This window comes from Myotis daubentonii, chromosome 5 (genome assembly GCF_963259705.1).
Source record: "Myotis daubentonii chromosome 5, mMyoDau2.1, whole genome shotgun sequence".
Taxonomy (NCBI): domain Eukaryota; kingdom Metazoa; phylum Chordata; class Mammalia; order Chiroptera; family Vespertilionidae; genus Myotis; species Myotis daubentonii.
This window is the reverse complement of record NC_081844.1, coordinates 26,770,762-26,783,887: the sequence shown is the minus strand read 5'-3', so window position 1 is coordinate 26,783,887 and position 13,126 is coordinate 26,770,762. Positions and strand designations below refer to the sequence as shown.

General features: G+C 60.0%; 2 protein-coding genes across 6 annotated transcripts in view; one reads left to right on the top strand and one right to left on the bottom strand.

The window, feature by feature from the left end:
- The window catches only part of DOCK6 (dedicator of cytokinesis 6), a 44,952-nt gene that overhangs the window by 17,407 nt on the left and 14,419 nt on the right, over positions 1–13,126 (bottom strand). For 2 of the 5 annotated variants that reach the window (XM_059696755.1, XM_059696756.1), the window contains exons 8-24: positions 12,731–12,797; positions 12,481–12,630; positions 11,385–11,465; positions 11,077–11,230; positions 10,792–10,919; positions 10,593–10,686; positions 10,036–10,198; positions 6,897–7,014; positions 6,756–6,826; positions 6,412–6,550; positions 6,227–6,328; positions 5,467–5,553; positions 4,515–4,746; positions 4,094–4,255; positions 3,294–3,457; positions 2,160–2,264; positions 77–169 (exon numbers count right to left, since the gene is read on the bottom strand). In XM_059696755.1, coding sequence (XP_059552738.1) covers positions 77–169; positions 2,160–2,264; positions 3,294–3,457; positions 4,094–4,255; positions 4,515–4,746; positions 5,467–5,553; positions 6,227–6,328; positions 6,412–6,550; positions 6,756–6,826; positions 6,897–7,014; positions 10,036–10,198; positions 10,593–10,686; positions 10,792–10,919; positions 11,077–11,230; positions 11,385–11,465; positions 12,481–12,630; positions 12,731–12,797 — 2,110 coding nt within the window. The remainder of the gene's footprint in view (positions 1–76; positions 170–2,159; positions 2,265–3,293; positions 3,458–4,093; positions 4,256–4,514; positions 4,747–5,466; positions 5,554–6,226; positions 6,329–6,411; positions 6,551–6,755; positions 6,827–6,896; positions 7,015–10,035; positions 10,199–10,592; positions 10,687–10,791; positions 10,920–11,076; positions 11,231–11,384; positions 11,466–12,480; positions 12,631–12,730; positions 12,798–13,126) is intronic. The other 3 variants (XM_059696757.1, XM_059696759.1, XM_059696760.1) reach the window with 2 other exon arrangements.
- On the top strand, positions 7,653–9,925 carry ANGPTL8 (angiopoietin like 8). The gene is made up of 4 exons (XM_059696786.1): positions 7,653–8,597; positions 8,781–8,942; positions 9,457–9,566; positions 9,657–9,925. The coding sequence occupies exons 1-4, from the start codon at positions 8,307–8,309 to the stop codon at positions 9,682–9,684; spliced, it is 591 nt and encodes a 196-aa protein (XP_059552769.1). The 5' UTR covers positions 7,653–8,306; the 3' UTR covers positions 9,685–9,925.

Sequence of the window (13,126 nt, the reverse complement as noted above, 5' to 3'; positions counted from 1 at the left end):
CTCAGGGGATGGGAGCTCTGGACCCCTTTGCCGGGCCCAGGCCAAAACTGCGCCACCCACCCCTGCTTCCCACTACCTTCGGCACAGTGGGTCTCGGCTGGGTGGCTGGTGGGGCGGAGGAGGAGCTCTCGAGGTAGGAAGAGGTTCGGGTAGAGCTGCGGTCGATGGCCTATGATGGGATGGAGTGAAGAGGGTGGGATGGCAAGGAGGGGTTAGTGTGGGTAGATGGTATGGACAGAGGAAAGATGTGTCCGTGTGGACAGGCAGTGGGGGTGTGGATGGAGAAGGAGAGTGCGACGGAGATGAAAATAAGGAAGACACAGCAAGGAGGTGGAAAGCAGGGTGAACAGAACAGGTTAGGATGTGGGCCGGAGAGCCCGTAGGCAGGGAGTACAGAGGTGAGCATGGATGGAGCAGGACCCGGCAGAGACAAAGGTGAGAGAATGGATGGGAAGAGTGTAGGTGGAGAAGGTAAAATCACTGTAGATGGTGAAGAGTGAGTGTGGTCAGAGGAGGTGAGAGTGAGTATGGACAAGGGTGGAGAGTATGAGTGAGTCAGTGAGTTCAGGGGTAGACAGAGAAAGAAGAGGGAGGGCACAGATGTGGAGGAGGGAGAGTATAGACAGAAAAGGTTAAAGAGAGGAAGGAAGAGGAGAAAGAGGAAGAATTCTAGGACAGAGGAGGTAGATGGTGATGAGAAGCAGGAGGAGCAGCTGAGAGTCCTGGGTTCCAGGCCTGGCCCCACTCCAGCCTTCCTTGGGGCCTTACTAGGCCTCAGTTGTCCCCATCTGTGAAATGGGTATGGGGACTCAAGCTCCACTCTCCCCTCCTCCTTTGTTGGTCAGGAGGTGAGGCGGCTGGCAGGGAGAACAGGTCCAATGATGGAGGCGGCCCAGCCCTGGGACCCCTGCCTTGGCAGTGGAGGTCCCCCCAACTCCCACAATCCCAGCCACATACCCTGGCTTCTCAGCAACCACTACAAAGGCCAGCCTCGGTTCCACCTCCTACCTGGAATGCCCACCCTCTTGCCATCTCATCACATCCTATGTGATCTTCAAGGCCCAGCTGGCACCTCAGAGATCGGAGGGCAGTGGGGGGAGTCCTGTTAAAAATGCAGGGGGGCTGGCAGGACCCATGAACCCAGATTCCCAGCAATCTGGAAAGTCTGTCCAGAAGTCCCCCTGTCTGTGCTGCTAACAGTCGCCTGGACCACCATGCGGTGCAGGTCGCCTGAGTGACGGCACAGAGCTGGAACAGGGCCGAGGGCCACATGGCAGGGAAACCAGCCCCTCTGGCTTCCTGGCTCCACCTTACCCTTCAGGTCCCGGCAAAACATGTTCTCTCTCTGGAGAGAAGCCGCAGACCACCCAGAGGGAGGCTGGTGGTCCCCTTTGTTTGTCTCCTTCTGGGCATTGCACACTGTGCACGCACACGCTGGTGCGCTTGTTTGCGTGGTGCCTAGCTCCCCCACTAGCTGGCGGCTCAGGGGTGAGGCTGGGCCGAGGATCTGTGTCACTAACAACATCCCACCTGCAACGCCCTAACTCTCTCCTGGGCTCAAGACTGCTGTGCTGAGCACTTTCCTTAGAATCTTAATCACATCTGAAAATTCAGAGCCTGGGGTGCAGGGCGAGCCCACAGCAGAGCCAGGATTCAAACCCAAGTCTGTCTGAAAGCAAAGCCCCCCTGCATACGAGGAACCTGGGATAGGGTAGGAGAAAGGGAGCCGCCCATAGGGCTCCCCTTTGTCTGAGACAGGACGGGGGAGCCCAGACGTTCAGTTTTGTCCCCTTGGGACCATTCAGGTTGCTACGTCACGGCAACAGTTGAGAGCCTCCTGAACGGAGTGGATTAAAGGGATAGAAATAGGCCATGCGGGGCAGTGAGGTTACAGTGGTTGGATTTGCATATCATTTACATGCCACGTACACCCCACCCACCCCTTCCTTCTGTCTCTGCCTGAGGCTGTGGTCCACGTGGCAGCAGTTTACGATGACCCTGTGATGCCTACCACACTGGCTCCACAGATCCAAACAAAGCAGAAGGGGCCGCCTCCTCCTTCAGGCAGTCCCCCTAGGTTAGTCAGCCGCAGCCAGGGCTTAGGAGGAGCTCATGCTGAGGTGGGGTCACACGCGTGCAGGGGCAGGGAGGGAGGGCACCTGTCTGGGCTCGGCCCCACAATAAGGGGGTGCCCGGCGCAGCACAGCCTTGCTGCCTCCTGGAGCATAGGCAGAATTCACCCAGGAGTGTGAGCGGTCGATACCCTGGAGATACACGGGTAAGTGGTAGAATCCATGGGCAGACGACAAAGAAACCACCACAAAAAACGAAGGGTGTGAAAAAAACAAAACAAAACAAAACAAAACAAAACGAAGGGTGTGCCCCGGCCGGTGTGGCTCTGCTGGTTGGGCATTGTCCTGTTCACCGTAAGGTTGCTGGTTTGATCAACAGTCAGGGCACATGACCGGGTTGCGAGCTCCATCCCCAGGGCGGGGTGTGAAGTAGGCAGCTGATTGATGTTTTGCTCTCACATTGATGTTTCTCTCTCTTTCTCTCTCTCTCTCCCTCCCTCTCCCATCCTCTTTCTCTAAAAATGAATTAAAAATCTTTAAAAAAACAACAAGTGTGAACACTACCCTGGACCACATATATGTGTGCCCATGTAGGCATCCACATGCAACCCTGGAAAACTGGTGTGCATGTATATGCATGGGGTGCATGAGTATATGAACCTGTGTTCACACGTGCGTGAGACACACAGGTATCTATACCTGTATATACACACATGGGGCACACGTGGATATGCATTTGTGAACATACACACATGGGGCACACACATACCTGTGCTCCATGCATGTACACCTATGGGGCAAACATATTCGTGACCTGTATATTTACATGCATAGGGCACACATGTATATGTGCCTCCCAGTATGTACGCACATAGGGCACACACGTATAGGCACCCACACACATGCATGCGTACCGCATGTGTTACACATGCAGGGCACGCATATATATGCATCTATGTATGTGTGTGGTACATATGTTTTCACCGCCAGGCCAACCCCCAGCCACCCATCCTTAGGTCAGCCCCAGAGTCTAGAGCCAGTGTAAACCAAGTCCTAGCTCCCAACCTGTGACAGCCACAGCCCCTCTGCGGCCCAGGGTCCAGCCTGTGTCCCTGCCCCTGTCTGCTGTGTCCTGTCTTCCTCCAACACTGAGGTCCTTCACCCACCCACCTGGCAACCACGGCACTGAGGCCGGAGGCTCCAGGGTCCCCCTCGCCCTACCTTGCTGGCCAAGATGCGGGAGACCTCGTCGTCCACAGAGCCAGGGGCCACGGCCAGGTCAGGGTTGCTGCTGCTGATGCTCTTAGAGCGAGCCAGGTAGAGGCTGGCAGGGCGGCCGGGGCCACGGGCCAGCGTGGCAGGCTGCACTGCCACCGGAGGGGCCCCTGAGCAGGGAGGGAATACGGTCACCACCTGCCTACTACCCTGATGACCAGCCCCTTCCCAGCGGGCTGCCTTTGGTGAAGTCACTTTCTTTTTATGAGCCTCGAGGTGCCTCGCCCATAAAATGGGTGTGAGAATGGCTGCCGCCTCATAACAATTTTGGGGGGGACTACAAACACCTAGCACAGTGCCGGGCACATGGTAAGCGCCCAGAGAAGGTAGTGGTTCTTATTCGTTATCGAGCAAATGAGAAGAACATCCGACTTGACTGAGTACCCACTGTACCAAGCATTCTGCATGGGTTACTATGTCATCTCCTATCACCAGCACCCCCAGGAGCGCGGGGCACATGATTGATGTTTTACAAACGGGAAAACAGGCTCAGCGAGGGGAAGTCACTTGCCCACCTTATAGAGCTTGTAGGAGGACCCTGCTTGAGTCCCTGCTGGCTGATTGGCCGAGGCACCTGCCAGCAAGCAGGCAGATACCAGACCCCGGGGGTGGAGCAAAACTTGCAAGTTGTCCAGACCAGCCAAGACCTGTGTGGCCTCAGAACCTGTGTACACGCGGTTCCCTTTGTCTAGGGTGCTCTCCTCCCGGATATTGCCTGTACCCCGGATTCTCCCACCAATACTCACCGCCCAGGAGGCCGGGCTCCGTGCCAGGCAGTCGGAAGGCATAGTAGACATAGGCCGCCAGCAGCAGGCAGTGACCACGGGCGTCCTGGGCAGCCTCGAGACTCCGATGGATGAGGCTGACTACGTGGGCCATTGCTTCAAAAGCTCCCCGGCCCAGGTTCACTGCCAGGCAGAGCAGAGGTCAAATTCCAGGACCCAGGGCCCGGGGCCTCCCTGAGAGAGACTTTAGGGTCCAAGGGGTCATGTGGCCATCGCAGGGTCACAGAAGACCAGCTCTCAGCTCAGTGGGCTGAGGTCACTTTCCAGATGGGAAAGCGGAGGCCAGAGAGATAAATGGGCTAGAGGAAGTCACCCAGGACCAGGGGACTGAGGGGCCATTTTCCAGGTGGGGAAACTGAGGGCCGAGGCCGTGCCTGCTCACCGATCTGGCCGCCGATGATCGGGGGCCGCACGACCAGACGCACGAGCTTGTCCAGCACGTGGTGAGAGAAGGCCACGAGGAACTCGGGGCTTGCGAGGCGCAGGGCCGCCAGGCTGGCCCGCAGCTCCTGCTCCACGGTGCCCTCGCTCAGCACGCCGTCCTTGAGCCGGAACGGGAAGGCGCCCTCCTCCAGGACGTGCACCAGGGTGAAGAACTTGTCCAGGTACGGGTCCTGGGTGAGGGAGGGGCTGGGGGTGAGTGGGGAGGGGCCAGGGCCCTGGTCCAGGAAGCCCCAGGGGATTGAGTTGGGGGCTGAATGGGCAGAGGCACTGAGGCCGGGGGATCAATGAATTGATAATAAATAAGGACAGGGATGAGACACTAGAGCAGCGGTTCTCAACCTGTGGGTCGCGACCCCTTTGGGGGTCGAACGACCCTTTCACAGGGGTCGCCTAAGACCATCGGAAAACACGTATATAATTACATATTGTTTTTGTGATGAATCACTATGCTTTCATTATGTTCAATTTGTAACCATGAAAATACATCCTGCATATCAGATATTGACATGACGATTCATAACAGTAGCAACTTGACAGTTATGAAGTAGCCACGAAAATAATTTTATGGTTGGGGGTCACCACAACACGAGGACCTACCTGTATTCAAGGATCCCGGCATCAGGAAGGTTGAGAACCACTGGGTTAGAGGAAGGGAGGGAGGCGAGGGGGAAGGAACCACCGAAATAGCAGGGGACAAATGGGGGAGGAGAGGCCGTGCAAAGGGCCAACGCCCCGGCCGGGGTAGCCACTGGCACGGCTCCCTGCCTGAGTCAGCAGCCTCCTGGGAGACAGGTCCAGCTGAGTGAAGTCTGTCCATGGCCCAAGGCCAGGCCTCTCCCCGGTCAGTGGGAACTGTTGCCCAACGCCTGGGTTCCTGTCCTAACACCTACCTGGGGGTGCACGGAGGACACAGCCAGGAGCTCCACGCTGAACACGCCCTTGTGGCCGTCCACCCAGCGCATGCCCGGCAGCGCCACCTGTGGGAGGGCCACACCTGTGCGCACGGACTGGCCCTCCCCCGCTGGCCAGGCCACCAGCTCCAGTCATTTCAACGATTGCAACACCACAGCCTCAGCACGGCCCTGCCTGGGGGAGCAGCTGGGCACCCTGCCCCCAGCCCAGCCCAGAGATGGGGGTGAGGGCCGTCAGGAGGGAGCACTGTGGGGTTCCACTGGAGACCCAAGAGGAACATCAATGGAAGGGAACGAATCAGAAAATAGGATCATGGGAGATGGAGGCCCCAGGGGCACGAGTGAACAGCCTGAGGGTATTCACAGAGGGGGTGGGGATGATTGGCCCTGAAGTACTCCTGGGGGACAGTGATCAGGAAGGTGGGCAGGGCTGCTAGGGGCGTACGGTGAGTGCAGAGGCAGGGGCACTAGGAGGCAGGGGTAGGAGGGGACAGGGAGGGACACAGGGGCCATAGGACACACAGAGGCAAGAGCAGGAGTGAGGAGGCAGCCGGGGCCCTGGCCCTGACAGAGGACAACACGGCTCCCAGAGGTGCTAACGACAAGGAAGGCAGGGCACGACGGGGAACCACCAGGAAAGTAGGGAAGGTGGGCAGTGCATTCCCGGGGGACCGTGAGGCAGGAGCCCAGGGAGCCTCGGGGACCAGGGCGGTGGGAGGCACGGGGCCAGAGCACTTACGTCAGGTGTGAGCACGGAGTAGCTGGGCGGGGGCTGGTCCACGGACACGGGGAGGCAGAAGGGGCCGGTCCTCAGGCGGCCGTGCTGCAGCAGTGGGATCCACTAGGAAGAGGCTAGGGGTCAGGGGAGGGCCGGGCAGGGGCCAGGCGGGCTGGGGGGGGGGGCAGGCTGGCGGGGGGCCTCACCGTGAAGCCCACGGGAGTCTCCAGGGCTGTGCCAGGCCGGGGCTGGCAGCTGACGTGGTAGAAGGTGAAGAGCAGGTGGTGGTTCTCGGTCACACAGGCTGGAAGATGCAGCTTGAACTCCTCGTAGAACTCAGGGGACCTGGCAGGGCCGGGCTGGAGTTCAGGGGACGGGGACCCCCCTGGTCTGCCCCACCTCCCTCGTCACGTGTTCCCCCAGAGCTGCAGACCCCACTGTCTCTGCTCTCTGTCTCGGGGTCCCCCACTAGCACTTCTGGAACCTGCCCCTCCCTCCCCTCTTCCCGCTGCTGTCCCCCCACCAGTGCCCGGCCCCCCACCCCACCTACTTGTTGTGGTAGACCACCGGCGTGAAGGCCTCCCGGGTGAATTCGCTGCAGCTGGACTTGCCAAAGATGACCTGGGGGAGCAGGGCCATGAGGGGCCGGCCAGGGACACCTCGCCCACCTCTCCCGGGCCCAGCCACTGACCGGCAGGGCCTGGCTGGGGTCCTCGCCCGCCATGTACTGCACTCGCACGGTGAGGTTGCGCACGGAGCCCTGGCGGCTGCTGAAGTTGAGGCTGTGCGGGTACACGTAGAGCAGGTTCCTGTAGGGACAGGGGCAGGGGAGGGGGTGTCAAAGGGACAGAGGAGGCTGGGCTCCCGGAACAAGCCTGGCCTGGGACACAGGACAACGGCCACACGGCCGAGGCACTGAGGGCTGGGTGAGGGGCAGTTAGGGGCACAGTTCGGAAATGTGACTGGCAGAGAGCGGGAGACAGGTGGGCAGCCTCAGAGCGTAGACAGGGAAACTGTGGCAGACGGTGGAAGCACTGAGGCCGCTGGGGACACTAATGAGGCAAAGGCAGGGGCCACGTGGGAGCTCAGGGCTGAGTTCCAAGGTGGCCCACGGTCAGGATAAGCCCTGCCCGGGCCGACCTGCCCCTCACCCGCTCAGGGGCCTTCCCCCCTGCCCCCAGGAGAGGCCCCTCGTTACGTGGCTTGTCTCTCAGGTGGGGAAACTGAGCCCGGGCCAGCGTAGGGGCTTGGCTGGGGTCAGAGGTCTGCCTCTCTCCCCGGGGGTGACTGTGCAAGCCCCGACCTGCCTCTGGGCTTCAGTTTCCCTGCCTGTGTCATGGGGGCATTGGCCCTCCCAGCTGAGCCGCTGTAACAATACCAAGGACGGTAACAGTCAGGACCATGATTGCACCAACCACCGAGGGGGCACCTGAGTGCCAGCCTCCGGTTAAGCACTCACCGTGAAACAGCTCATTTACTTTTCACAAGCAGCTTGTGAGGCAAGACTCATGTCACCCCCTTTCACAGGCAAGGCGAGCGAGGCGCTTGCCTGTCGTTACCCAGAGGGAAGATTGGCAGCTCACATGGATCCGGGGCATGTGTGGGTCTCGAAGTCGGACCGTGTGGCCTTGGCACAGTCTCTGCCACCTGCACCCACTCCCCGGGTTCTCAACCAGGCCGACAAAGACGCCGGCCTCAGGGGCTTGCGGGAAGGGCACGCGCTCAGTTACCGTCATCAGGGGTACAGCTCTGAGCAAACTGGGGAAACTCATATGGTTATTACCTCACTATTGTTACCGTGACGGCCGTGCCCATCTGCAGCTGGGGAAACCAGAGCTCAGAGCTCCTTGGTCCCCCAGCACCTGGGCCTGTCCTCCCCCAGTGCCCCCAGCCCACACCTGGCCCTCAGCCCCAGCCTGCGTGACTCCAGCATGGCCCCGCTGGACATTCGCCTGATGCAACCATTGTACCGCTGCCAGGCCCTTGCACAACACAGACACCCGACTGGCTGGTTAACGATTGACCGGGGGTTGAAGGGGCGCTGAGGCATAAAAGGCAGCAGTGGCGCCGTGACCGCACCTCCAGCCACTCAGCCACGGCCATGCTCGCTCTGTGTCTGCTGTGCTCCCTGCTAACGACGGCCTGGCCGGCCTCTGCGGCCCCCGTGGGCAGCGTGGAGCCGGCACAGCACGAGGAGCTGACCCTGCTCTTCCACGGGGCCCTGCAGCTGGGCCAGGCCCTCAACGGCGTGTACAAGACCACAGATGCACGGCTGACGGAGGCCCGGCACAGCATCGGCCTCTACGGCCGTGCCCTGGGGCTCCTGGGGCGGGAGGTCAGCCAGGGCAGGGATGCGGCCCAGGAGCTCCGCGCCAGCTTGCGGGAGATGCAGGTGAGCGCTGCTTTCTGACTCCTTGGGGCGGGGGAGGATCTGCCCTGGAGTTATGTGTAGGGCGACCAACTGCCTGGGTTTGCCCGGGAAGAGGGGGGCTCCTGGAATATAGCAATTTCAGTGCTAAAACCAGGCATGACCCAGGCAAACACAGACAAGTCGGTCATCCTGCTACCTCTGCAGGGGGAAGAGGAAGCGCTGCAGCTGCAGGCAGAGGCCACGGCCCGGGCGCTGGGGAAGGCGGCCCAGGGGCAGCAGGTGCTGCGGGAGAGCATGCGGCGGCTGGAAGTCCGGCTGAGAGGGGCCTGGCTGGGCCCCGCCCATCAAGAATTCGAGGCTTTGAAGGTAAGGGGCTCCCAGTCCTGGGGGAGGTGAGACCCTGATTCCCCATCAGAAGCTGCTTTTAGAGCAAGTCCCAGAGATCCCCCTCGCCCGGGTCAGCTTCCCAGCAGCAGGTGGGACCCTGGGCGCAACCCATGTCCCTTTCCCTGTCTCAGCTTCTCCGCTTGCAATACAGTCAACAATTGATGTCTCAGAGTGGAGTCAGGGACTCAGTGCAGATAAGATACTCAGCGTGGGGCCAGGAAGAGGCGAGGTACTCAATGAATGCATACTTTTAGAGAAACTGGCAACATTTCTTGCGTGTTCAGGAAGTACCCAGCACTGTTAATCCATATCATGCTCATAATGCTGCCAAGTGAGTCCCATTGCTTCCCCATTTTACAGCTAGGGAAGCCGAGGCCAGAGAGCGGCAGTGACGTGCTGGGTCACACAAATGCAATGAGGAGAGGGGGCTGGGTAGGATCAAGGGATGGGAGGGGAGGCAGCCCCAGCTGAGGTTTCTGTCTTGACCCCACAGGCCCATGCTGACAAGCAGAGCCACATCCTGTGGGCCCTCACGGGCCACGTGCAGCGACAGAGGCGGGAGATGGTGGCACAGCAGCACCGGCTGCGACAGATCCAGGAAAGGTGAGCCTGGTGGGGGTTGGCATGTAGGGCAACTGGGTTGGGGGTATGCCCCCCACTCCCCGCCTTGGCTGAGCCTCATCTCCCTTCCAGACTCCACACAGCCGCGCTCCCAGCCTGAGCCTGCCTGGCAGCACTGAGGACCAGCCATGCACACCTAGGGACGCTGCCACGCCCCATGCGGCCCCTGCACAGGGAGGAGCCGCCTGTCTGCTGGGGTCAGCCAGGCTGTCGGGCCCCGCTTCCGGCCCTGGATCAGAGACAGAAGCAGGTGGGGACGAAGGCAGAAGACATGGCCCCACGGAGGAGGAGTGAAGGAAAGACATGCGTGCCTTCATGCCTACATACCCATTAAAGCAACAGTGGCATCTCACCCTGGTGTCTGTGTGTGTCTGGGACAAAGGGGGCCTCACTTTGCATGATGCCTGAATGCCCCCCATTCAAGTGCCCAACTGGGCCCCAGAAGCTGTACCTGTAGCTTGTGTGGGGGGCGTAGACCTCACGGGTGGGAAACTCCAGGATCTCCTTGGTGGGCCGGCCCCTGGGGTCTGGGTAGGGCTTGACATGAAGCAGCTCCGGGGACAGGCAGAAGTGGGGGTTCTCGGGGGCCGGGGAAATGTCGATCTTGAGCTGGGCTGGAGAGGGGAGCCAGTTTGCACCTGCCTCGGAGCCTCCTAGCCAGGCCCCACCCTCTCTGGACTTTGGGGTCCCAGCTCAAACTCCCCCACAATGCCCTCTGGTGGCTGTCCTTCGGGTACCAAGGCCAGAAGTCACCCTCAACTCCCACCTCTTGTCCCCACATTGGATCAGCTCTGCCCTGGGGATCCATGGCCCCCCAGCCACTACATCCCCCAGCTGGCCCAACATCTGTCTTATTTATTGTTTCTAATCTGTGGCCCCACTGGAAGGCCCAGCCTCTGAAGCTGGGGATTTGTCTGTCATGGTCCCTGTGGAGCCCCCAGGGTCAGACACAGCGGGTGGTCAGGGTTTGCTGAGTGACACCTCTGGCTTAGGGGGTGCAGCACGCACCGGTCACAGGCCGCAGACGCCGTAGCAAGGACGAGGGGCGCTTCATGTCAGCCAGGAACTTGAAGAGGTCCTCATCACTGAGCCTCTCGGCCTCCTGCACCAGACCCGCATCCATGAGCTGGGTCCCCCGGGGCCTGTGCGACCACGGGGGTGTCCCTCGGCGCCCCTCCCCTCGCCCCCTCCCCTGTGGCCATGACACCTGTTTAAAGAAGTTGGTGACAGTTAGCGTGGCCGGGCGGAAACTGGAGAAGCTGCAGGCGTCGTCCCCGCTACTCGTCCGATCTGGGGGCCCCCGACGGCGGCGGTCAGTCCAGGCGGGCCGGCGCTCTAGGGGCAGCAGTGACGGTGATGGATGGAGGGGGACAGGGGTGAGAGGCAGGGAAGGAGAAACTTGGAGACTCCGCCTGTACAGAGTGCGGCCAGCAGAGGGCGCCCCTTCCGTTCCCAGCAGCCCCGCCCCGGGCCACCAGCCCCGCCTTCTCACCGCCCTCGGAGTCGGAGTCCCGGTCTGGCTGCCCAGCGCTGCTCACGATGTTGGCCAAGTGCACGGCCGTCCAGGCAAACGGCATTCGGTAGCGGCCCAGGCGGGTGCAGAACTGCTCGGCCGCTAAGCGAAGCTTCTCCAGCTTCTCTTTGTTCTGTGGGGAGACCCTCCGAGACCCACAAGCTCAGTGCCCCAGGCCTGCTGAATACAGGGGTGGTGTGGGGGGTGGGGGGTGGGGGATGGGGGGTGAGGGATGGGGGGTGAGGGGGGCGGGGCGTTCACCACCAGGTCCAGCCTCCACCGCTTACCTTGGCTGTGTCCACCTCCTTCATGACCATGTAGGGCTCACAGCACTCGCTGATGTCTCCCTGCTGTAATACCTTCTCCAGCTGAGGGGCAGGCAGGCCCAGTGAGGTGCTGCGGGAGCCTGACCTCCCCACCATACCCCCAACCTCCTGGGCCTCTCCTGAGCCCCCAGACACCCCATCCACTAGAGCTCTTGCTCCAACACCTTCCATGGCTCCCACTGTCCTCGGGGTTGAGTGCTAGCAGCCAAGGCTCCCTATTTCCCTACATCTACAATTCCTTGTCAGTAGGAACAGAGGCCACTCCAAGCATGGCTCTGGGTGACAAGAACTGGACTTCAATCCTGACCACTCTGGGCTGTGGGATCCTGAGCAGGTCCCTCAGTTTCCCCACCTGTAAAATGGAGCCATGGCAACCCCCACCTCCCAGGGCTGCTGTGAGGACTCAAGGGGGAATCCCTGTGACGCCTGGCTGACCGTGAGCAGTCCCTATCCATTGGTGCTCAGTTAACGTCATTTGTGTAACCTAACTGAATGCTTTGGGAAAGGAAATTTAAACTCACGCCTGGAAACAATATCCCAAATAAATGTGCTCATTAGGTCTTTTCTCTAATAAACTGAAAAATTCTCAACTAAAAAACATGTTTTAGGCCCTGGCCAGGCACCTCAGTGGTTAGAGCATTGTTCCGATACACCAAGATGGGGGGTTCTATCCCCAGTCAGGCACATACAAGAATCAACTAGTGAATGCATTAATAGGCGAAACAACAAATCGATGTCTCTCTCTCTCTCTCTCAAATCAATAAATGAGAAATACATATATTTTTAAACATCTGTCCCCCTAGGCCAGGATGCCATTTCTCTACAGGCTGCTCACTCATGGGTCTTGGCTCAGCTGTCACCTCTGCATGGAAGCCCTCAGGGATTTCTCTTCACCTGGGTTGGGTCAGGAGCCTCCTCCAGGCTTGCCCCACTGCCTGTGCTTCCCCTACAAGAGGCCTGATCATCCTTCCTCATGTCCATGTTCTTCCATGACCGCAGGGACTGAGCCTGTGACATCACCATTACCACCCCTTCCTTGCCCAGCCCCAGTGGGCACCTTGATGACCAGGAAGATGTCGGGCGAGGGATAGGTCACAGAGAAGATGGCAGAGCGGGCCAGGGTGGAAATAGCCGGGTGAGTGCCGTGGGCCCGCAGCAATCCCTTCACAGAGTCTGAGTTCAGGTCAAAGTAGAAGTTCTCCGAGATCTGGGGGCACAAGAGGCAGCTGGGTCACCACCTCCTGGAAGCCCACAGCCTTGCAACGAGGAGGGCAGTGAGGCAGGAAGGAGAAGAAAGGGGCGCCTACCTTCTTCTTCTCCCGCACATCGTACAGGGCCAAGATGCCAAAGATGGGCTCAATCTCGATCTCGAACCTGTGTGAGGGGGCGATCTGGCACGGGCTGTTCCTGCCACACTCCGGCCATCCACACCCCCGACTCCCTCTTGAGGCCCCACCCACCTTGGTGCAGCCTTGGGGGGCATCTAATTCCCACTGAGCCACACGAACTGCCATTTAAGGGGCTTGCAGGAAAGGCCTGTCCCATTTCGCAAGAGGAAACTGAGGCACTGATTCTACCCCCCACCCCACTCCCGTGAGTAAGTAACTCACACAAAACCCCTCCCCCCCAAATCATGGCTCTTGTTCAGTTTGTAGAGAGGTAGCTTTTGGCACAACAATTCCCTCTCCCCCAAATTAAATTCT